This window comes from Lathyrus oleraceus, chromosome 3, assembly GCF_024323335.1.
Source record: "Lathyrus oleraceus cultivar Zhongwan6 chromosome 3, CAAS_Psat_ZW6_1.0, whole genome shotgun sequence".
NCBI lineage: Eukaryota > Viridiplantae > Streptophyta > Magnoliopsida > Fabales > Fabaceae > Lathyrus > Lathyrus oleraceus.
The window spans coordinates 75,116,303-75,141,134 of NC_066581.1; the positions used below are offsets into that span (position 1 = coordinate 75,116,303).

Consider the following 24,832-nt stretch of genomic DNA (forward strand, 5'->3'; position numbering starts at 1 on the left):
CAAAGTGGGTTTACAAGAATAAATCTGATGAACAAGGGGTGGTTACTAAAAATAAAGCAAGATTGGCAGCACAAGGATACACTCAAGTTGAAGGAGTTGACTTTGATGAAACATTTGCCCATGTAGCTCGCCTAGAGTCCATTAGATTATTGCTTGGAGTGGCATGTATTCTGAAGTTTAAACTATTCCAAATGGATGTAAAAAGTGCCTTCTTGAATGGTTACTTAAATGAGGAAGTGTATGTTAAACAACCTAAAGGGTTTACAGACCCAAATCTTCCAAAGCATGTGTATAAGTTGAGGAAAGCCCTCTATGGTTTGAAACAAGCTCCTAGGGCTTAGTATGATAGACTCACAGTGTTTCTCATTGACAATGGATACAGGAAGGGAGGCATTGATAAGACCTTATTTGTTAAAAATGAAGGAGGAAAACTCATGGTGGCTCAGATATATGTGGATGATATTGTGTTTGGTGGGATGTCAAATAAGATGGTTGAACATTTTGTTAAACAAATGCAGTCTGAATTTGAAATGAGCCTTGTTGGAGAACTAACCTATTTTCTTGGGCTACGAGTCAAGCAGATGGAAGATTCTATCTTTCTATCTCAAAGCAAATATGCCAAAAATATTGTCAAGAAGTTTGGCATGGAGAATGCTAGTCACAAAAGGACACCTGCTCCTACTCATCTGAAAGTCTCTAAAGATGAAAATGGTGTTAGTGTAGATCAAAGTCTCTACAGAAGCATGATAGGGAGTCTGCTATATCTCACAGCAAGCAGACCTGACATTGCTTTTGCTGTAGGTGTTTGTGCTAGATATCAAGCTGAACCAAAAGTGAGTCACATAAACCAAGTGAAAAGGATCCTGAAATATGTCAATGGCACTAGTGACTATGGGATGATGTACACTCATGGATCTGGTTTTGTGCTGACTGGATATTGTGATGTTGATTGGGCTAGAAGTGTTGATGATAGGAAAAGCACATCAGGAGGATGCTTCTTCTTGAGGAGCAACTCAATATCATGGTTTAGTAAGAAACAAAATTGTGTGTCTCTGTCCACTGCTGAAGCTGAATACATAACAACTGGAAGTAGTTGTTCTCAACTGGTATGGATGAAACAGAGATGATTGAATACAATGTCATGCAAGATGTCATGACATTGTACTGTGACAACCTGAGTGCTATAAATATTTCTAAGAATCCTATTCAGCATAGCAGGACAAAACATATTGATATTCGTCATCATTTTATTAGAGAACTAATGGAAGATAAAATTATAGCCCTAGAGCATATTGCTACTGAAATGCAGTTAGCTGATATTTTTACAAAGGCCTTGGATGCAAATCAATTTGAATTTCTAAGAGGGAAATTAGGGATTTGTATTTATGAGAATTTGTAGCAATTAATTTGGAGTGGAAAAGGTAATAAAAATATTGTCTGCTTACTTAAAATAAAGTTCCTTATTTATGGTAAATCATGACCTAGTATCGGAAATTCCATCTATTGCCTTTTCACACGCAACCTCTACTCAAACATTTCCAACTTCCTTCGACTTCATCAAACTTCTTTGCCAGGGAAACTGAAACCTGTCCACAAAAACAACAAGATGTCACAACATCCAACACCATCTGGTTCTAAAACTTCCCAACCTACTCACAAGGATAGAACGCCCTCTATGGACTTTCTTGATGAAGATATTTTAGACGTGGTTCCCCTGTCCGTCATTCTAGGCGAAGCTACTGACTCCACCCATCCCATGGATGCATCTGCCACTGCATGCCCTACTCAAGGTAATAGTTCTAATATCCCTTCCAGCTCTACTCATACCCCCAGTTCTAAGGACGACATGCATCACACTGATCGTGTCATAAGAAACCTTGTCACGAGAATCCTCAATGAAGGATATTCTGTAAAGGGAGTTTCTACTCCTCTATCAAGAAGGGACCCCTCTTCTGAGGTTGGACCTCATAATGAGAAGGATGATGATTCCTCTAGGTCTGAAAAGGATATGGCTGCTGAAGGTTTATGATCTTTAGGGCAAACTGTGTCTGGTAAGAAATCTGTGGCATCACCTATTGCCAATGATTCACAGTCTAAGAAGCATGATTCTGCAAAGAAGGTGATTGACCTAGAAGATGATGGTTCGGATGATCAAGATGATAGCCATCTTCATCACTTGAATCCTAGTGTGGCTAAGAGGATGAAGACTAGAAAAGGTAAGTCTGCGGCTGAAATGATGTCAGCCAAAACTGCTAAGAAGACTACTGGTGTAGGGCCCTCAAAATCTTGGAGCAAAGTTAAGGTGAAGAAGAGAAAAGTGAGAGAAATTTTTGAGTCAGATGAAGATGTTGAAGAAGATGTCTCTGACATCTCCCCTGTCAAGAGGACAACTGTTAGGAAGTCCCCTATAAAAGTTGTTGTTGTACACTTGGACAATATTTCTTTCCATCTTGAAGATGGAGCAACAAAATGGAAGTTTGTGATCCAAAGAAGGGTGGTTGTGGAGAGAGAGTTAGAAAAGGATGTTGTGGAGGTCAAAGAGGTCATGGACCTAATTAAAAACGCTAGATTAATGAAGACTGTGGCTGGGTTATCACAATGCTATGAAGGATTGGTTAAAGAATTTATGGTCAACATTGATGATAAAAACAGCAAGGAGTTTTGTAAAGTGTTTGTAAGAGGAAAGTGTATCACTTTTTCTCCCACTGTGATTAATAAGTTTCTAGGAAGAGGTATAAAAGGTGCATGTGAACTGGAAGCCACAGATAATGAGGTCTGCAGGGAAATCACAACAAGATAGGTGAAGGAGTGGCCTAGTTAGAAGCATCTCCCTGTTGGGAAGCTGACTGTGAAATATGCTATATTGCACAAGATACGGTCAGAAAATTGGGTGCCTACCAATCACATCTCCACAATTTCAAATGCTCTTGGAAGGTTCATCTTTGCTGTTGGAACCAAGCTGAAATTTGATTATAGTAGATTTATGTTTGAACAAATTGTCAAACATGCTTCTACAAATGCAGTAAAGTTGCCTATAGCTTTTCCCTCAATGATTTGTGGGATTATCTTGAGCCAACACCCTGGAATTATGAGTACAAATGATCTTCCTAGTAGAAGAAAACCTTCTCTATCAGTTCATTACAAATTGTTTGAAGGCAGTCATGTCGAAGACATTGTCATGACATCTGCTGTGAAAAAGTCAGCCTCAAAAGGTGGTCTTATTGCTGAGCTGAAAGAAACTTGTAAAGAATTGGATATAGGGATAAGGGTAGCAACAGCCAGGAAAGAAGCTTTGGAGGCTCTGATTGCAAGCTTGGAGCAAGCTGAAAGAGAGAATATTGGACAAGCCAAGGAAGCAGAAGCCCAAACCTCTAGTGAGAGGTATGAAACTAAAGATGAAACAAGTGGCAGTTCTGGTTCTGATGCTAATGAAGATGCAAGCTCCTCTGACTAGTTTTATTGAAGTTGTCCCTCACTCTTTTGATGGTGTGCTGTGATGAATGTTCTGGTGTTTCTTTTTGCAGTTATGTTCTGCTACCTTGATGTATTTTTTTTGGGTTCTTTTTGGATTTTCTGGATTTTATCTTAGCTTGTATAAAGTTGTGTTTGTTCCTGGTTCTGTAACACTTAACCATCTGCTTTGACATTCTGTGTGACATTATGTTTGTTTGACTAAATAGACATTTATTTTGTCCCTTTGGTCTCTTTTGGCTAAAAAGGGGGAGAAGTAGCTAAAGTAGCTATGCTATACTATATACAAATGATGTTGAAGATGATGTTACAGATGTATGTTGGAGATAATATGTATAGCTACACTATATACAGATGATATTGAAGATGATGTTACAGATATATGTTGGAGATAATTTGTTTATTATAGGTGATGTTGAAGGTGTTGTTAGAGGAAGAAGTGTTATGTCTGTGTTAAGCAGACTAGTGCTGGCTGGAGGGGGAGGTGGAGCACAAGCGCATGTGTGTTTACTAGTTGCTATTTTAACTAGTAATGTGTATTTTATTACTTCTGTTGCTGAATTGATACTATGATTATTCTCTTGTGAAACAAATGATCTGATGTATGTTTTAGCCAAAATTTTCCAAAGGGGGAGTTTGTTGGTTCTATGTGTTGGCATCAATTTTGGTAAAACCTAGAGTTTTCACAAGTTGTCACAAGTGTTGTCTTGACATGAGATATCAGGTTCCTGCAAGGTGTTTAAATAAAGGTTATGCAGGATTTAGCTGAGATGTCAGACCCGATGTCAAGACATCTGTATATAGAACATTCAGTCTGAATGTTATGTATTTTGTGATTGCGCTTTTCATGCTAATTTGTGTGTGATTGATGTGGATATTGAACGCGCCATTCAAGCAGTAATTAAAACCAGATTGATTTATTTTCCAATAAGATAGGATCAACTGTTAAGAAGATACGAATGGAAAATAGTTTTAGGGTTTTCAAACGCTTCTATATAAAGGGCATGGAAAACCTGGTTTTAATACACAAGAAATAACGAACGGAATAGTGAGAGAGAATAAGGGTTTTAGTCTTGTGTGAGCTTGTGTATTGTGAGTCATTCATTCATCCATTGATGATTGAATTGGACTGACTTTTGTGTTGTAATTTGTCCACTCTAAGCTTTGAAGCATGAGTGTGTGTTTACTTGGTTGAAGCTTTTAAGCAAAATCAAGTATGTGTTCTTGAAGAGTGTCTTCTTTCTTTGTAATATTTGTTTTTACATCACTGCTGTGATTGAGGGGGGGGGGGGGGGGTGAGTAGGATCTCTTATCTAAGAATTCTTAGATAGAAGTCACACGGGTAGGTAGAGATTAGGTGAAAAGACTGTAACTTGAAGTTGTTTACTGAGAGTCTTTGAACTAATTCTGTTTAGTGGATTTTCTTCCTGGCTTGGTAGCCCCCAGACATTTGTGAGTTTGCACCAAACCGGGTTAACAACTGCTTGTGTCACTTGTACTATTATTCTTCATCTTTTATCTTGTTTATATTGTTCAGATATTAGTGTCGTGACATTACCTTCGACATCTCATATCTGATACCAGAATTTCAGAACGTGTGCAGAATTTTATTTATAACATTTCCAATTCAGTTACCAAATGCATGTTTTATATTGAAATTCAATAATTTGTTGCAAATTCATTTGGTTAGTTAGAAATTGTACATTCAGTTGAGAGTTTTTGATTCTATGTGTTGTGGATCTTCTGTTATCATGGAGTATTATGCAGGTTATTCTGTTATGCCATTATGCATGTGGATTTAAATACTGGATTTGGAATGTGGATAATTGCACTACAAAGTCGATATGGCTTATGGATATTTAATTGGTGAGTTGGATTGTTCATGGATTATTAAAATGGTGAATTGGATTGTTAATCTAATTTAAAAATCAAAAGTCAATAAAAGACAAATAGAATTAAATAATTTAGGATTCATTTAAAAATCAAAATCCATCAATTCGAAGTTGAATTAAAGCCAAATGAAATTGAAATTCTACAATCAATTTGAAATTAAAAGTTAATTAAAATCATCTTCAAAATAAAAATCCAATTAAAATAAAAGTCTATTAAAATTAATTTTAAAAAAACAAAGATCGAAGTAAAATTAATTAAAATCGATTTCAAATTGCTTTAAAATTAGAATCAGTTAAATCACTTTGAAAAAATCAAAAATTAATTAATTCAAAATTCGAATCATTAAAAATCAATTTAAATATTAAACTAGAATTCCACTATTGATTTGAAATTAGACTTCATTTGAAATTAATCAATTGAAATTAAAAATTAATTAAAATTAAATTTAAAAATAGAAAATCAAATAAAATTAAATTGAAAATCCAAAATCCTAACCAAATCAATTTTGAAATTAAAATCAAAACGCCAAGATGTATATAACAAAGAAATGAGTCGAAAGGGTATGGAAAATGACCAATATTACCAAAGTCGAGACGATATGGATTTGGGAACAGATGGTTGACTTTGGTCAACTAGTTGACCAGAAAGTCGACCAATGACCTCAATCAACCAAAAGGCGTGAATGAATGCATGATGCATAATGGACGAATCCAAAGTCATGGGTCGGATTAAAAGTGGAACAGTGAGGGCAAATTTTGGGGTACGGCGATCGTATTAAGAGAACTAAATTAAAATTGGTTGATAAGAATACAATGGAAGTAGTAGGCATGTGATATGTGGTTGATCATATACAAGATGGAAAGAAAGCAATAATAGAAAAGGTGGTATATGCTCTTGAAATGAAATGCAACTTTGATCAATTGGTGGAGAAAGAATAGCTTATGATCATGGAAGATGATTCACTAAAATTTTATGATTAAAGAGAAGATCGATTATGAAATTATCCATTTCCAATACCATAACATTCAAGACCTTGGTCAATGTTGTAGAAGTTGACTATCTTGTAATTATAATTCTTTTGAAAAATATCATCTTATGGAACAAGAGGTATGGTCGCCAGAATTTTAATTGCTTAAGTCAGCTTAATTCAAAGAGAATGGTACTAGACATACCTAAAGTTACAACCTATGAGAATTAATGTACACCATATTTGATGGAAAATATCCTAGATCAAATTTTAAAAGTATCTTGCCAATAAAACCAATTGAGGTACTAAATGTAGTTCATTCAAATATTTGTTCCCCCTTTGTTGGGTTATCTTTAGGTGAAAGTTAATATTTCATCACATTTGTATATGAATTTTTCAAAATGTAATGACTATATCTGATTAAGGCTAAGAATGGTGCATTAGAAGTTTTCAAAAGACTCGAGTGCCCATTAGAAAAACAAAATTACAAGATGTTAAAAATCTTGAGAACAAATGGTGATAAAGAATACATTTCCAAATACTTTGAAGTTGAGGATTTTCGACCCATGGACGAGCCTTCCTCTAAACGAATACATCGCTCTCTTATTGTTTGGTCCAGTCCTCTCTAGAAGGTCGACACAGGGGGACCACTTAAGGGATAAAGGTGTATGGGCTAAGATATCGATTATCGAGGGAACACAACAGTTCCAATAGGGCCGAGGTCTGGACAAGGATGCTCATGGACAACATTCCCTAATGATATTCTCAAAGGCTTGGATATGTTGACAAGTTAATCCCAAAGGCACCCCAAATCTTGATAGCTCCCTTTGATTGTCAGCCTACCACATCGTTCTGAATGAGGGGCTTAGATCAGAGAGTTCTCATCCCAAGGAATTTCTCCTACCCCGAGAAGCAAGACACCTTACCGAAGCATTGGACGGAGCAATTCGACGAGTCTGGAACAAAAAATAGAGACAATGCATATATATTTTTCCTCTGTTATGTACCTCTTTGTCTCTTTCTGCTAGAAAGCCCATAACAAAAAAAAAATAGATACAAGGTGTATGAATATGTTTCCAATACGAGCTTAAAGCATATTTGCGATTCTGATACGACTTAAAGCATACTCTCTACCCGGTTGTGTATCTGATACGAACTTAACACATTTACGTTATTGACTTAGGCACACTCCATGCCCTAACGTGTATTTGATACAAATTTAACGCATTTATGAAATTATGATATGGCTTGAACATATTCCATGTCCAATTGCATATCCGATACAAACTTAATACAACTTTGGAATTCTAATACGACTCAAACGCACAAATCACATCAAAGACTTATTAAACTCACTTACGATTTTTAATGTAACTTAATTATTTATTTTCCATAGTACTTAATTAATACAATTTATAGAATTTATATTATATCATTCCCTAACAGAAATGTATCAGCACTTTAGTTTATATATATATATATATATATATATATATATATATATATATATATATATATATATATATATATATATATATATATATATATATATATATATATAATATATATATATATATATATATTATTTTTCTTTATTTATATAGAATGATTAAATAAGACAATTATTTTGAAGATTAAGTTATTCAATGTACTAATAGAATAAATAACTTTTATTACAAGTTATATAAACCAGATGGTTAAACTCTAGTAGTTAATAAATTCCACGAGTTTTAACAACAACAAAAAAGTTCAAAATTCAAATATAAGTTGCAAATTCTATTAAAATTTCATATGAATTTCTCGAATTGAATTCAAATCTATTTAACTCAAAAATTAATACACACCCTCACCCCCACCCTCTCTTCTCTATAACCTTTGTCTTGGTAAACTTTTCTCTATCTCCTCTTTTCTATTACTTTTAATCTTTTCTTCTATCACATCACTCTCTTTTATTCCTTTCCTCTCTTCTGCACATACCTAAACTTTTTTTCTTTCTCTCTTTTCTCTTTTAATTAATAACTCTCACTCACCATCAACGTTCATGCATTAACTACTTAATTATCTTTTAATTAAGAGCTAGATAAAGTTTCCTTTTCACTTCAGATCCATCACTTGCCCAAAGGTTACTTTATTTTATTAGTCTATCAGATCGATTAATTTGTTGTTATGGATTTAGAGTTTCAATATCAAGAAGTAAATACTTTCTCTTACACAAATTACACAAATATGTCTTCAACGCTTTTTCTACGGTGCTCATATTTGATTCAACCTACAAGATCAATAAGTATAGATTTCAATCATTAGAGATAGTTGGTGTTATCTCAACCGATAAGACATATTCTATTGGGTTTTCATTTCTTGAGTGTGAAAAATAGAACAACTTTACTTGGGCGTTAGAGGTGTGTCAGATATTGTTGAAGGATCAAGGTGAGATGTCTAAAGAGATTGTTACCGACCGCGATACCACATTGATGAATTCCGTTGAAAAGGTATTTCCTTCTTTTAATGCATTACTTTGTAGGTATCACGTAATAAAGAATGTGAAAAGTCGGTTTAAACCCACGGTAGGGATGAAACATATAAAGTCAAAAGATGGAAAATTAGTGAAGACGGGAGTGTGTAATACCTCAAAATTTGCCCCCCTCATTCATGCATTCATTTTTAGGTCATTTAACATTTCATATTGCATTTCATCATGTCAATCGGAATTAGATCCAAGAAGCTTGAATATCATTCAAGACACTTTGTGGGTCCTATCTGGGTGATCAGTCAACACAAGGGAATGGCTTGAGATACTTCCAACATGTTCAAATGGGGTCTATTCATCAGTCAAAACGTTAATCTTGAAGGAGCAAAAGTTTGTTCATGAGCTGTCATGCTCGCTAGGCGAGCAGAATGGGTCGCCTAGCGAGTCCCAAGAAAAGCCACCAGAATCACCTACGCTCAGAGGAATTTCTTGAATTGTCATACTCGCTAGGCGAAGCCCACGCGTTTCGAAAAAAAAACGAAAATAAAAATAAATAAATAAATATATATATATATATATATATATATATATATATATATATATATATATATATATATATATATATATATATATATATATATATATATATATATATATATATATATATATATATATATATATATAAATAAATAAATAAATAAAATATAACAGAAAAATCTTGGACTTTGACCTCTCTCATTTGAGCCCACAAAGCCATGAAAATCAAGTTATAGATCCTGAAATTTCAGTAAAGGAAAAAGAAAGAAAGAGAATTGGTGAAAGCTGAAAACACTCTGAAGTTTCCTTGGAACAAAACCCTAAAGAGATTCTAACTAATTCAGAGCAACCTCCAAAGACTGAAGGGAACTCATCTGCAAAGAACCAATTCCCTCTCATATAAACCCTAAGATTGTTATGCAAAGCCAACGGTGCAATTCAATTTCAATCGATCCTCCCCAATCAGGTATGCCATATTTCCACTACTTTATACTTTCAACCTGAAATTTCTGAATGTATGAGGTATTATGGGTGAATTTGGAAGAGTGGGTATCATTAGGTTTTGCATGTGGGCACATGTTTTAGTATGTATGATGTGTGGATCCTTGCCCCCTGACTTTGAATTTTGATACCCTTTTGATGCATGTGTTTGACAAGAGGTTTAGGCCTCCTACACTTGGTTGCTTTCTGTGAGCTTTTTTTTGTGAATTTTAATGGCATGATTCATGTGGTTACATTTTGATTTGGGGCAACTCTTGATTGCACCCCGTCTTGTTATTCTAACCTGTTTGTTGAGTTTTTGTGAGGGCTCATATGACTCCTGAAGAGATAGCCTGTTTGGTATTCCACTTTATTTGTGGGATACCACTTGGAGATTTATTCCGATTACCTGTACTAACTTGCTTTCTTTGATGGTGGCAGCTCGAGAGATCTCTGGGTTTCTTGTCTCTTTAGTTACTGTTACTTCAGATCTTTATCCGTGTGGTAGATCTTTTGATCCTTTTTACCTCTTTCCCGCATTTTATCGCTTTCTTAGCTGGAAGACCTCAATAGGAGGCAATGTTTTCTTTTGTTTGTTTACTTTTGTGCCCAAAGACCTCCAAGAAGAGGCACCAGTGCTAAAGACCTCCATGAAGAGGCAATTGACGGATAAAAGGGATTAATAGTCAATCCCCCGTTATTTAGTGTGTCGTTCTTTATGCTCACACTACGTGTCAATGCTTCAGAACAAAAGCCCAAGATCTTTTGTCCGGTCAGTCAGTGGAGAGGGTTCCACCTTTCTGAATCCCCACTCTTTGTCATGAGCTCACCCTGTCCAGGGTTAAGAGCTATGAGGTCTTATCCTCATTACCCTTTTGATCTGCTCACCCTGACGTTCAATGTCAGTGGTTAAGAGCCCATTTGATTACCCATTCCATGGCTTGTTTGTCGAGGTTGATATGACCCCTCTTGACTAAAGCCCTACCCATGTACGTTTGGGCCCCCTTGGTGGCATCTTACTTTATGCATGTTTGTTTTGTATGGTGTGATCGTCTCCCAATAGGATTGCTAGGCTTCGTATAGTCTCTCGTTTGCATGTCAATTAAGGTAGCACTATTCCTTCGTCTATGACTTCCGTTTTTGCATGAGCATTCCTAAAACACAACAAACTCATTGATTTTTCTTCTCCTAAGAACATGTTAACTCCTTCTACTACAGGCGAGTAAGTCTCCAAAGGTCGAGCATCCAGTAGATTGCGTAGTAACGTCGTTCATCTAAAAAACACAACCCTTAACCCGTAGGTAGCCGAACTACGGTTTGCTCTAATTCTCATTCCAGATGAGATACGTAGGCATAAGACGCGATGTCTTAGCGAGCACACTCCTCTTTAGCCCATAGGCAGCCGAGCTACGAAGACTCTGATTCTCATATCCAGATGAGATACGTATGCAGTGGATGCGATATCCGTGCGAGTCATTTTCTTTTGACCCCCTCTTTTAGCAAATAGTACATTAGATAAATCCACACCCTTTAGACAAGAATAACAAAAGTGGATCCCGTAGAGTACTACGGATGCGTAGGGGTGCTAATACCTTCCCTTTGCATAATCGACTTCCGAACCCAAGATTTGGTTGCGAGACCTTGTCTTTTCCTTTCTTTTTTTCCAGGTTTACTTCGAGCGTTTCCTTTCCCTCCTTTGGGATGAATAACGCGCGGTGGCGACTCTTCTGTCTTTTCCTTTTTCGCAGGTTGCGACAGCTGGCGACTCTGTTGGGGACCCTGGTTTCCCTGAGTGAGTCCCTCCTAGCTTTTGTAGGTTATTTGTTTATTGGGTGTTCATTCTTTTGTACAGTTATTTATTTTTCAGCATTTACCTGCTTCATTGCATTGTGTACATATCATTGTTGTATCTGTTGGCTCTGTTGTTGGTTTGTTTGTTTGTTGGGATGGGGTGTTCTATGAGAGATAAGCCCATTACCCAGACTTGAGTGTACACACAGGTTTTAGAGTGGATAGTCATGAGGCTTGCGTGGCGTGTTGCTACGTTAAGTCGTTCATGAAGACCCACATCCAGATGAGGTTTCTTTTGGATATATTATGTCCTATGGGTGTTCCATAACGGCAGATGTTCCTCTAGAAATCATCGACTCTGGTGACCATTTCCTGAGAACTCAGTCGAGGCCTCTCCTCCGAGACGTGATTATGTTAGCTCTGGTGGGCGCATTCTCACTGATCAATCCGAGGACCCCGAGACTGGGAACTTGCTATTAGGATGTCCTGTTGAGGGGAGTCAATGGAGGTCTTTTATCCCGTAATAATGCCAAACCTTCAGTGGTAAACGTATTATTCTCGATTGAAGGCCCGAAGTTGACAAACTTCTGTTCTTAGAACCTACCAGTGAGGGGCGGGCTAAATTCAGGAAACCTTAACCTCCAACTAACCCGGTTTTCTGGAGCAGAGTTCTGATCTTGTATTACATTCTTCGGTGGGTTTCTCTTCAGACAGTGCAACCTGACAGATGTTCAAGCGGATCCAGCAATCCTGATTCCCATGTCACTGCATTGCATCACATCGTTTTGCATTCACATCATTGCATCACATCATTTTGCATTCACATCATTTAACACATGTTTATCTATTCCCAGGGGTTCATATCTTCTTCTTGATTCTAGTCGGGGTTTTTCTTCTTATCAAATATGAGACTGGAATCAAGGGGCTAGAATACCCTTTGGAACTGATAAACATGTCATTGCATTTGCATATCCATCAGCATGTCTTGCATAGCAGGTACCGCCACAGTGTTCTCAGTTGTTTGGTGTTCCACTAGCAGGATAGCTGACTCAGGCATTCACCGGTACGGTACACGTAGAAACCACCAGAGAGTAATGGAAAGTCTACAAGAAGAGCTCGCCGAGATGAAGATCCGCATGAACCAATTCATGGATGTGGTTCAAGGGGTGGCTCAGGGACAGCAAGAGCTCAGGCAGATGATGTAGAGGAATCCCGCCACTACTCAACCAGAGACGTTGACTGATCCTCCAGCTGGAAAGGTTAACGGACCCAGTGGATCGGGGCCTACCCCGATCCTACATGTCACCTCCGGTCAACAACCTGTCCATGATGACCAGGAGGATCAATTCCCCTTGCTTTAGGAAGACTTTGGTATGGGTCATGGTATGGACCCTATGTTTCGAAGACTGGAAGAGAGGTTGAAGGCAGTGGAAGGACAAAGTCCTCTGGGAGTAGACATTGTTGACTTGGGATTGGTCCCAGGCGTGAGGGTGCCACCGAAATTCAAGGTCCCGATATTCGACAAATACAGTGGCAACTCTTGCCCAAAGACCCATGTGCAAGCCTACTTCCGTAAAATGGTTGCATACTCTGACGATGAAAAGTTGCTTATGTACTTTTTCCAGGATAGCCTAGCTGGGGCATCCCTGGAATGGTATATGAGGCTGGACAGAGCCCACATCCGTTGCTGGAGGGATTTGGCGGAGGCTTTCGTGAAGCAGTATCAGTATAATGCAGACATGGCTCCGGACAGACCTCAACTTCAGAATCTGTCTCTTAAAAGCAATGAGTGCTTCAGGGAATACACACAACGCTGGAGGGAGACAGCTTCCCGTGTTCAACCTCCTATGTTGGAGAAGGAAATGGCTAACATGTTCATGAACACTCTGCCCGGACCTTATTTGGAGCGCCTGGTGGGTTGCAATGCCTCCAACTTTGCTGATGTAGTCTCTACCGGAGAGAGGGTGGAGAATTACCTGAAGACATACAACACCCAGTGTGGAGGTGGATCTTCATCAGGGGTGAAGAAGCCATTCATTCAGGGACAGAAGAGGAGAGAAGGGGATGCAAGTGCCATATCTTCTTATCAGAACAGGGATAACTGGAGGAATAACTTTCAGAACTATCATCAGCAACCGTATGTTGCGGCTGTGACCATTCCAGCTGCAGCACCACTACAACAACAACAACCCCAGTGTCAACCAACTCAATACCAACCACAACAACCGGGTAACAGACCCGCTTATCAACAGAGGCCAAGGACGATGGACCGGCGTTTCGACACTCTACCAATGTCGTACGCTCAACTACTTTCTAGTCTTCAACAACTACAACTTGTGCAGTTACGCACTCTGGCTCCTCCCGTTGGTATACTTCTGATGGGTTACGACGCCAACGCTAGGTGTAGCTTCCACTCTGGGGCACCTGGCCACAATATTGAGAACTGCAAAGCTTTTAAGCACGTAGTTCAGGACCTCATAGATTTAAAGGCCATCGAACTTGCACCGGCTCCGAATGTCGTCAACAATCCCATGCCCCAGCATGGTGGTGCGAATGTTAATATGACGGAAGGGGAAGCCAGATCCGTCAAAGATACGTTGAAGCTGAAGACTCCGTTGTCGGATATCAAGGGCTACTTGTTGAAGGTCGATGTTTTCCCCGGTTATGGGAAGGGTTGTTTGGATTATGCTACTCATAGTGGAGGTTGTTTGAAGCTACAACAGGGTATCCAGGTCTTGCTCGACAAAGGTATCCTCCAGGTTGAAGATTTGTCTGTCCAAGAGTCTGTGGAAGGGGTTGAGGAAGAAGTGTTTGAAGATGCTACTGATGAATTCGCAGATGTTGTTCCTACTGATTTTGTGATCCATGATGATGGTGTCGCTGATATTCCAAACATGGCGTTTGATTCTGATGTACTTGCTGAACTTGATTCCGATGTTTCGGATGTGTGTACTTCAGCGCCTCAGACTCGTCAGGGGCCGGTTACTTTCTTCAGCGCTGGTGTCATCCAATATGGCCAGGTCTCTGCAATCAACAATGAATATGGGGATAGTGATTGCGACATCGACAACTGGGTGTGTCCGAGGATCCCGGGTGAAGTCATCAACAATTGGTCTTCTGAGGAGATTGTCCAAGTCACTTTTCCGGAGGAGTAATTTTTCTTTGTTTATTCATGCATATCCAAGTCTTACGTTCCGCCCAGGGCGTAATGACTCATTGTAGGGCTCATCTATGCGAATACCGGCATTTTTTATCATAAATAAAGGACGTCTTTTTGCATTCAAATATTTTGTTCACTGTCTTTCTATTTTTGCCGTTTTCAAAAATCAAAAAATATCTGGCAATGTTTTGTTTAGTTTTCATTTTTTTTCACACTCATAAGCACATACCATCACTCATGCAGATGCACATCACCGGGTCCTATTGATAACAGTTATGCTATGGCTCGCTTCGACTTTGAAAATCCAATCTTTCAAGCTGAAGAAGAGGGTGATGAAGACTGTGAACTCCCTGAAGAACTTACCAGGTTATTAAAACAGGAGGAAAGGGTCATTCAACCGCATCAAGAGTCTGTTGAAGTGATTAATCTTGGCACCGAGGATGTCAAGAAAGAAATCAAGATAGGGGCTGCTTTGGAAGACGATGTGAAGAAGGGGTTGATTGAATTGTTGCAAGAGTATGTTGACATCTTCGCTTGGTCTTATCAGGACATGCCAGGGCTTGACACAGATATTGTGGTACACCGTTTGCCTCTCAAAGAAGGTTGTCCTCCGGTCAAGCAGAAGCTTAGAAGAACAAGACCAGAGATGGCTGTCAATATAAAGGAAGAAGTGCAAAAACAGTTGGATGCAGGGTTTCTAGCAGTCACAAATTATCCGCCATGGGTTGCAAATATCGTTCCAGTACCTAAGAAGGATGGAAAGGTACGGATGTGTGTTGACTACCGGGATCTGAACAGAGCTAGTCCTAAAGATGATTTCCCATTACCTCACATCGACGTTTTGGTGGATAACATAGCTCAGTTCTCGGTATTCTCCTTCATGGATGGCTTTTCTGGATATAATCAAATTAAGATGGCACCAGAAGACATGGAGAAGACAACATTCATAACCCCATGGGGCACCTTCTGCTACAAGGTGATGCCGTTTGGTCTGAAAAATGTCGGAGCAACATATCAACGAGCGATTGTGACTCTTTTCCATGATATGATTCATCATGAAATCGAGGTTTATGTTGATAATATGATTGCCAAATCTCAGACGGAAGAAGAACATTTGGTGAATTTGCAGAAATTGTTTGAGCGTTTGAGAAAATTCAAGCTGAGGCTTAATCCGAACAAGTGTACTTTTGGGGTGAGATCTGGAAAGTTACTGGGTTTTATTGTTAGTGAAAAAGGGATTGAGGTGGATCCGGCCAAAGTGAAAGCGATACAAGAAATGCCTGAGCCAAGAACAGAGAAACAAGTCCGTGGTTTCTTAGGGAGCCGAGCTACGAAGACTCTGATTCTCATATCCAGATGAGATACGTATGCAGTGGATGCGATATCCGTGCGAGTCATTTTCTTTTGACCCCCTCTTTTAGCAAATAGTACATTAGATAAATCCACACCCTTTAGACAAGAATAACAAAAGTGGATCCCGTAGAGTACTACGGATGCGTAGGGGTGCTAATACCTTCCCTTCGCATAATCGACTTCCGAACCCAAGATTTGGTTGCGAGACCTTGTCTTTTCCTTTCTTTTTTTTCCAGGTTTACTTCGAGCGTTTCCTTTCCCTCCTTTTGGATGAATAACGCGCGGTGGCGACTCTTCTGTCTTTTCCTTTTTTTGCCGGTTATTTTTTCGCAGGTTGCGACAGAGTGGTTGTGGAAAAAATAATGTATGCATGGAATCATATAATAAATTCTTCCATAAAAGAACTATATGTCGATTCTGTTATGCATTTCAGGAAAGTGTGTGAAAAGTACTCAGATTTGTTGAAATATGTTGAAAGCACAATTCTTGACCATGTGAAGGAGAAAATTGTTTATGTATGGACTGATAATGTTAGACACCTCGGAAATACAAAAAATTAACAGAGTTGACTCTGTCCATGCTACTTTCAAAAATTTATTGGGAAATAGTAAGGAAGATTTATGTAGAGACTGGGACTCTGTGAACCAAATGATTCAAAACCAGTATAATGAGATATAAACATCATTTGGTCGGAGCCTTACAATTTTGGAGCATTGATTTAAAGACAACACTATATATTCTCATTTGGTCGGTAACATTTCTCAGGCGGGTTTGAACTATATTTTTTACGAGGCTAAATGAGCTAATAATGTAGGATCCGATACCATAAAGTGTGGATGCACCATTGTGAAAATATATTGTCTCCCATGTGCTTGTGTTATTGATAAAAAAGTGAAACTTGGTGACCTAATAAAAATGTCAGAGGTTTGCACTCATTGGAATAAACTTAAGTTTGACGATGATGGTGTCATGAATGGCGGTAAATCGAATATCTCTATTTTGACCGAATGTGAAGTGATATAAGATAGATTTTTGAAAGCCGATGACAACATGAAACTCCACATCAAATAAAAATTGAGGAAGATTGTCTATCCGTAAACCACTAGTATGAAACCGTCCTCTCAACCGGTAAGAACAAAAGGTGATCTGAAGAAAATGAAGCTTACACCGAATAACAATTCGACTACACAATCTCCTTCATATTTTGAACATGTTGACAAGGTTTTTTCCGACTCACCAACTCCAAAATCTCAAAAAAGTTTTGTCAAAGGAGCTCGCATTAGTAAACCACCTCCGGCACCACCTCCACCAAAGATTGCATTCATCGACGAGATGCCAGTTTTTATGCACAAATATATCGAACGGATCGTCAATGTTAAGGGGGCGGTAATTGCGCTTACTGAGCCGTTTCGGCTTTACTCGGTAAAGGAAAAGATAGTCATACATTTTTCCGCCATCAACTTATCCAAGATTTGAATACACATAAATAATCTTACACACGGTTGTACGGAAAGAAAGAATACTCTGACAACGTTTATGAGTCTCTTGTTCCTTGCCTTAGCGGTCCAACACCAGAGGAAAAATGGACGCGCTTCCCTGACATGGGTTACCTAATATCATGTGCGTATGATACAGTGTGTATTGGTCTGACACGATACAGTTTTCAGAAACCTTTTCCCACTGCGCAATGCCCTACCTCAAACTCCAAATGATTGTAATATGTGTATTGGATGACTTTCAAAATCAAGTCTTTTTAGCAAGTTTACTTGAAACCAGGATGCCCTATACCACTTATATCACCAGAGTGGACAACTCATTCAACAACAAAAGACGAGACTTGTCCGAATCATTTTACATAAAGGATGCAAGAGTTCGAGAAATTGAGCAACATTGAAAGAGAATCAAATGCACAAAAGTCCAAGGGGGTACCATCAATAGATTTAGCCAGCAACATATGTTTCGATTCGTTTTAATTTCTTGTTTTATCGAACAAATAAGTGTAGGTAATTGTGTCTTAATATAAATGAAGTGTTATATATTCATCCTTTGTTCATATTTTGTCTTAATGCATTTTTTATTTCCTCCATAACAACATTTGGGATTTTTGTATATGAAAAAATAGGTTATGTTTTAGGTTTTGTCTTGAAACTGGTTCAGGAGAAGTTCCGAAGATGCATCTCTGAAACAAGATAATAGGGTGCGGTTCTAGAGATATATCTCCGGAATTAACATGTCAGTCATTGAGTGGTCCATATTGATCCATGGCTTCTATAAAATAAGGTGCTCTTATGTTATATTTCACACAAACTGAAAATGTCTCAAATGTCGCCACTAAACATTGACTGGTATGTCGCAAATGTCTCCTTCTTCAATAGAGCTCTCGGGTGCACGTTCAAGCTCAACGACTTCACCTCCCTCAATGACATCAAAGACGAAATCTATTATCTCCTACCTTACGGAGATAATCAAAAGCTTAAAAAGATCGAGTACCGTTCACCGTTGATTGACAATGGAGGAAGATTGAGTTTAGCAAATTTGAGCTCAACACGCAAGCGAATGTAAGGGTTGTGTGGAATACATTTTTCCATTTTGAAACAAAAGTTTTGCTTAAGTTGGAAGCGAAGATTTCAAGATCCGTCAAAAATATTATGAAGATGTTGAAGCGTCCACCTAGATATTGAAGTGTAATGTTGCATTTTATGTTGAACTCATATATGTAATCCTAATTTTATTTTATGAATCTTAATTTTAATTTGGAAAAATCCTTTGTTTTTGGACCTAATAGTGATATGTCTGACTTACAAAAATGTAATTATGAGAAATTTCTGGAGATGCATCTCTGGAATAAAATGAACCAAACAATAAGGCGTCACTCTTAATGGTCTTACTTGAATGTGTGTAGGGGTGCTTCCGGAGAAGCATCTCCAAAAATATGGGGTATTTTTAAAAATTTACGTGATGCGGTAGAAACTTATAGAATGCATAAGAAATCTCTCTCTCTCTTTCTCTCTCTCTCTCTCTCTCTCTCTCTCTCTCTCTCTCTCTCTCTCTCTCTCTCTCTCTCTCTCTCTCTCTCTCTCTCTCTCTCTCTCTCTCTCTCTCTCTCTCTCTCTCTCTCTCTCTCTCTCTCTCTCTCTCTCTCTCTCTCTCTCTCTCTCCTCTCTCTCTCTCTCTCTCTCTCTCTCTCTCTCTCTCTCTCTCTCTCTCTCTCTCTCTCTCTCTCTCTCTCTCTCTCTCTCTCTCTATATATATATATATATATATATATATATATATATATATATATATATATATATATATATCACCTAATTATTAAACAAAAACATGGAGTTATTCCAAATTGTTTAATTTGTTCCATAATAATTGTCATATTTATAAAATATGTTTGTTAAAAAAAAACTCACTTATGATTTTAAATGTAACTTAATTAATTTTTTCCATAGTACTTTCTAATTTAATACAATTTATAAAATTTATATTATATCATTCCTTATTTTGTATTTATTATAACATAAATGTATCATCACCTTAGTTAAAATATACTATATTTATTTATTTATATAGAATGATTAGATAAGACAATTGTTTTGAAGATTAAGTCATTCAATGTACTAATAGAATAAATAACTTTTATTACAAGTTATATAAACCAGATGGTTAAATTCTAGTAGTTAATAAATTCCACTTGAAACCGAATTTTAACAACAACAAAAAATTAAATTAAAATTTTAAATATAAGTTGCAAATTCTATTATAATTTCATATGAATTTCTTGAATTGAATTCAAATCTATTTAACTCACAAATTAATACACACCCTCACCCTCACCCTCACCCTCACCCTCTCTTCTCTATAACCTTTGTCTTTGGTACACTTTTCTCTATCTCCTCTTTTCTATTACTTTCATTCTCTTCTTCTATCACATCACTCTCTTTTATTCCTTTCTTCTCTTCTGGACGTACCTAAACTTTTTTTTTCTCTCTTTTCTCTTTTAATAACTCTCACCATCGACTTTCATGCATTAACTACTTAATTATCTTTTAATTAAGAGCTAGATAAAGTTTCCTTTTCACTTCAGATCCATCACTTGCTCAAAGGTTACTTTATTTTATTAGTCTATCAGATCAATTAATTTGTTGCTATGGATTTAGAGTTTCAATATCAAGAAGTAAGTACTTTCTCTTACACAAATATGTTACAATAATTAATCATAATGTACTTCCTCTAATAAAATATAGTATGCTAATTAATAGTATATATTATTATTATTATGGAGATTAATTTTTTATATATGTGTAACATGCATCAGGAGTTTTGGAGAAACTCAAGAGGAGTGCAACTTTTCACCTGCAAATGGTTGCCATTGTCTTCTCCAAAAGCTCTGGTTTTTCTTTGCCATGGTAATAATTTTTTATTTTTTGAAATTCTAAAATTCTCTCTCTCTCTTAGAAAAGTGTGATTTTATTTTACTTCTGCTTCATTAAATATCTATTGCAGGTTATGGTATGGAATGCAGTCGTTTCATGAGAGGTAATAAATGTTCTTCCATAACATGTTTATTCGTTTTCTCTATTTCTCTATTCTTTTTTCACTGTCTTATAATATTTGAAGTCGGTTTAAAAAAAAAGAAAAAAAAGGTCTAATGACAGTATAAAAGCATTTAAATCAACAAAAAATTGTACTTTTGTTGAATATATTGATTAGGTACATCAACTTTTATTGATCTAAATGTATTTTATAAAATAGTAGATAGCATTTTATTATGAGTGATATAATAAATTTAAAAAATAAACTTGGAAAATATCAAATTATCAATAGACCAAAAACTCTAGGTAATTTTTGTTGTCATTAAAAATTAGAAAGGGTATATGTGTCATTTTAATACATCTCATAGAGAATTTATGTATTATTTTAAAATTAAAAAGAGTGTCAGTGTTATTTTAATAAATTTAGGGGAGGTTAATGTAATTTCTAAAAATAAAAATAAAAACTTTAATTTATAATGATATCTCTAACTTATTTTGACATCAACATAAATGTTATTACGTGATGATTATGTTTTTTTCTATTTAGTTATTGTTTTTGTCATTTTCTAGCAGGTAGGTAGTTGAGCCTCCAATGAAAAAATAAAAAACATAAAAACTACTACACCACTTGTAATTTGATAAAAGTTGAACATCCTATTAGAAGAAAAAAATGTTTAACGTAACATATACACTAGTTAGGTGACCAATTTGGTGTCTACAAATTAGGTGACCAATTTTCCCATAATACCCTTATTTTTATCATTAATTATTTTACAAGTTTTCATTTTTCATATTTTACAAAAATGTCCTTCCATTTCAATGTGTCAACTTCAAGCAATAATGCAGCAATGAGTTTGAATCTTGAAATGGTGGTGAATTGGAGTTGAGTAGCAAAAATCTAGAGTGTCAGTGTTGTTCTGATGCTGTTTCACTTAGGTGAATCAATTCTAAGAAACAATATGGGGAATCGATGCCTGCAAGGAATTGGTAGTAGGTAAAATAGTACTGTGCAATTTTGATGAGGTAATTAATACCCCTCCCATGCCATATTTCAATGGAAGGGAACACATTAAAGGACCATCGCAGTGATAGTACTTAACGTGGACCATGCCAGGTCCTCACATTTGGATTAATCTGATGACAGTAATTTTTAATATAACAATACTTTGAATATTATTTTCGTTGCAGAGTGTGGAGTGAGGCTAGCTTGTGCTAGATATGCTGTGTATGGTGTTGATTATGAAGGACATGGACGTTCTGATGGTGTTCGTTGTTACATTAAGAACTTCAATAACATTGTTAACGATTGCTATGAATTTTTCAAGTCAGTTACACGTAAGAATTTTCACAACCTTCACGTTGATTATGCATTTTAGTTTCATTTTTCATTTTTGTTTGCATTTGCATTTATATTTCAGTGCTTCAAGAGTATAAGGGAAAGGCTAGGTTCTTGTATGGAGAGTCCATGGGTGGAGCGGTTAGTCTTCTGTTGCATCAGAAGGACGCTTCATTCTGGGACGGTGCGGTTCTTGTCGCGCCCATGTGTAAGGTAGTTTTGACGATTGTAATTGATTGACTGTGTAAAAAGATTTTTTTTTCTTTCTAATTTGTAGTAATAATATGAAATGCGGCTTATCTTATGCAAATGTTGAAACAATAAATTAGATATCAGAGAAGATGAAGCCGCACCAAGTGGTCATTAACGTATTGACTAAAGTTGAAGATATTATACCAAAGTGGAAGATTGTTCCAACAAAAGATGTCATCAATTTAGCTTTCAAAGATCCCGCTAAACGAGAAAGGGTGAGATCTTTTTTCTTTTTTACTTACAATCACGGTTAAATTATGATTAAATAAGGCCCACAGATGTTTTGTCAGAGTTGAATCGTAGCTGATCAACACAGGACTACCAAAAACTTAAGACAGCGTTGCTGCTGATGTGTCTCGTTTTTTGAGTGTGATTGCAGATAAGGAAAAACAAGTTGATATACCAGGACAAACCAAGGCTAAAAACAGCATTAGAAATGTTAAGAACCAGCATGAGTCTTGAAGACACATTATACAAGGTTAATAATCTACGCATGCATTTTTTCAACTTTAGATTGATTCATATTTTGATCCAATTTGTCTGAATTTTGAGCAGGTGACTATGCCGTTTTTTGTAATGCATGGAGAAACTGATACGGTGACAGATCCAGAAGTAAGCAGAGCATTATATGAGAGAGCCAGTAGCAAAGATAAGACCTTTAAATTGTATCCTGGAATGTGGCATGGTTTAACATCCGGCGAGCCTGATGATAACATCGAAAAGGTCTTCGAAGACATTATAACATGGCTAGACAAACATGCTAACAGTAATAACAGTATTGCTTTTGAGTCTTCTAATCCAACAATTGAGAAATTTACACCAGTTGTATCATCAGCAAACACTGGTATGAGGCAAACTCGTCCACGAAAAAGTTATCTTTGTGGATTGAAAGGAAGTCGTTCGTTACATCACTCCGCAAATTAGACTAATAATTCACACACTCTGGTTGGAACTGTGATGTAGCTATATATTAGTTTACTATGGACATCTTTTCCATTTTGCCTAATTTCAGTATGTTATTTACCTTTTCATCTTTGTTTTTTTGCACCTTGCAACAATAAGTCAATAATAGATTGTTATGCTTGTTTAAGATCTTCTTCTATACATGCTAAATCAGTCTAACAAAAGACCACAAAATAATTTTACTATAATGTTATTAAGAGTTATCGAGTATTAGCAATCAGTCATCAGCGAAAAAATCTATCAGCTATCAATCATCAAGCTATCGGTCATCAGCTATAAACTATCAGCTAGTTTATCAGATATTAACTATTTTTAGCAAACAAAGCCTAAAATTATAATGCATTAATCTTCTAATTATATGAAAAGTCCACAACACTAATTCAACAAAAATCAACATTCACACATGCTAAACTTTGTTTATCCCATTTTTTGACACATTATTCTTGCTTATTTCTGCAACCTTAATTTAGACAGTAATATATATTTCAGTTATCCATTCATTTAAGAACTTCTATGGATAAGTCATACTACTGTCTAAACCTGTAGAAGCAAGTTTGTTAACAAGAGCAAGAGCGTTACTTGTTATATAAGAAACATTCTGAACCTTATTTCGCAGCAATTTAATTTGCCTCTCATTCTCACCTTCAAATCCGTCAAGACAAGTATCTTCATCGGTAAGCGCTGAACTAATCCATGTATTAAGATCTCCCATCTGTGTGCTAAAAGTCTTTTTGCTTAACCTTCTAAGCACACCTAGTGATTTGTGAAGCTCGTCGAGCGCATAACCAAAAGTTTCTATACAATCCGAAAGCGCGACTTTGTTTCTTCCTTTCATGTCCCCGCGCGTCTTTAACTTCGTAAGATATGCTTGAACATTCTTAACTTCGCTTATTGTAACGGATACGCCCACACGCGCCCACTTGCTCGGGGTTCTTCCTGCCGTGTTAGAGAATTGTGCTAGTGTGTGGATGCATAGGTTTTTGTACCTTGTGACACTACATGCTTCCTTAACATTATTGTTGTTATTGTTGTTTCCTTTTGGATATACCATTTGGCTAGTATTTGTTGAGAGTGAAAGAAGTATTGATATTATTAGTAGTAACATAAGGCGTAATGTTATGAACATTTTGTGATATGTAGAATGAGTATGAAGAAATTGGAAGAAAATGAAGGGAAATATAGTTTGGTGCTAATAGTATTAAGAAGAGAGGGAAGAGTTAAGAAAGAATATATAAAGGTGTGTGAGATAGTGAGGTTAGGTTTTAAGGTAGGCTTTAAATGGCAGCATCATGTAATGTCTAACTTTTTGGAACTTTTTCTTTTGGTGAGAGTGTGTTGTGTTGTGTAGGCAAGAGGCTATTGAATGCATTTCAAAAGAGAGGTATGGGAAAAGTGTGTAGTAACATGTGAAAGGAAGGTGAGTGAATTTTCTCACTTCTTGAAATGAGTTGTTACTACTTTATAAGATGATTCAATTTTTTAGTATCGTGGAAGTTTCTTCTTTCTTTGTTGGTAAAGGTTACCATTTTCAAGCAATGGAAGTTAATGTGTATCATAGGCTAATTTAGAAAGAGGTGGAAGATGGGTTTGCTTATCATATGTACTTGTTTGGGATAAATTGGTTTTTTGAAGGTGT

At 36.7% G+C, this 24,832-nt stretch overlaps 2 protein-coding genes across 4 annotated transcripts in view; one reads left to right on the plus strand and one right to left on the minus strand.

The window, feature by feature from the left end:
- The window catches only part of LOC127132666 (caffeoylshikimate esterase), a 39,535-nt gene extending 16,212 nt beyond the window's left edge, over positions 1 to 23,323 (plus strand). The window contains exons 1-8 of one of the 3 annotated variants that reach the window (XM_051061626.1): positions 8,470 to 8,524; positions 20,429 to 20,519; positions 20,617 to 20,649; positions 21,834 to 21,980; positions 22,064 to 22,194; positions 22,311 to 22,448; positions 22,613 to 22,711; positions 22,789 to 23,323. In XM_051061626.1, coding sequence (XP_050917583.1) covers positions 8,498 to 8,524; positions 20,429 to 20,519; positions 20,617 to 20,649; positions 21,834 to 21,980; positions 22,064 to 22,194; positions 22,311 to 22,448; positions 22,613 to 22,711; positions 22,789 to 23,157 — 1,035 coding nt within the window. In that variant the 5' untranslated portion in view covers positions 8,470 to 8,497 and the 3' untranslated portion in view covers positions 23,158 to 23,323. Of the gene's footprint in view, positions 1 to 8,469; positions 8,525 to 19,928; positions 20,288 to 20,428; positions 20,520 to 20,616; positions 20,650 to 21,833; positions 21,981 to 22,063; positions 22,195 to 22,310; positions 22,449 to 22,612; positions 22,712 to 22,788 lie in introns of those variants that run through there. The other 2 variants (XM_051061625.1, XM_051061628.1) reach the window with 2 other exon arrangements.
- Positions 23,324 to 23,528: 205 nt separating this feature from the next.
- Positions 23,529 to 24,533, minus strand: LOC127132667 (pectinesterase inhibitor 6). The gene has a single exon (XM_051061629.1). It carries the CDS (start codon positions 24,320 to 24,322, stop codon positions 23,708 to 23,710), a length of 615 nt encoding a protein of 204 aa, XP_050917586.1. The 5' UTR covers positions 24,323 to 24,533; the 3' UTR covers positions 23,529 to 23,707.
- Positions 24,534 to 24,832: the final 299 nt, after the last annotated feature.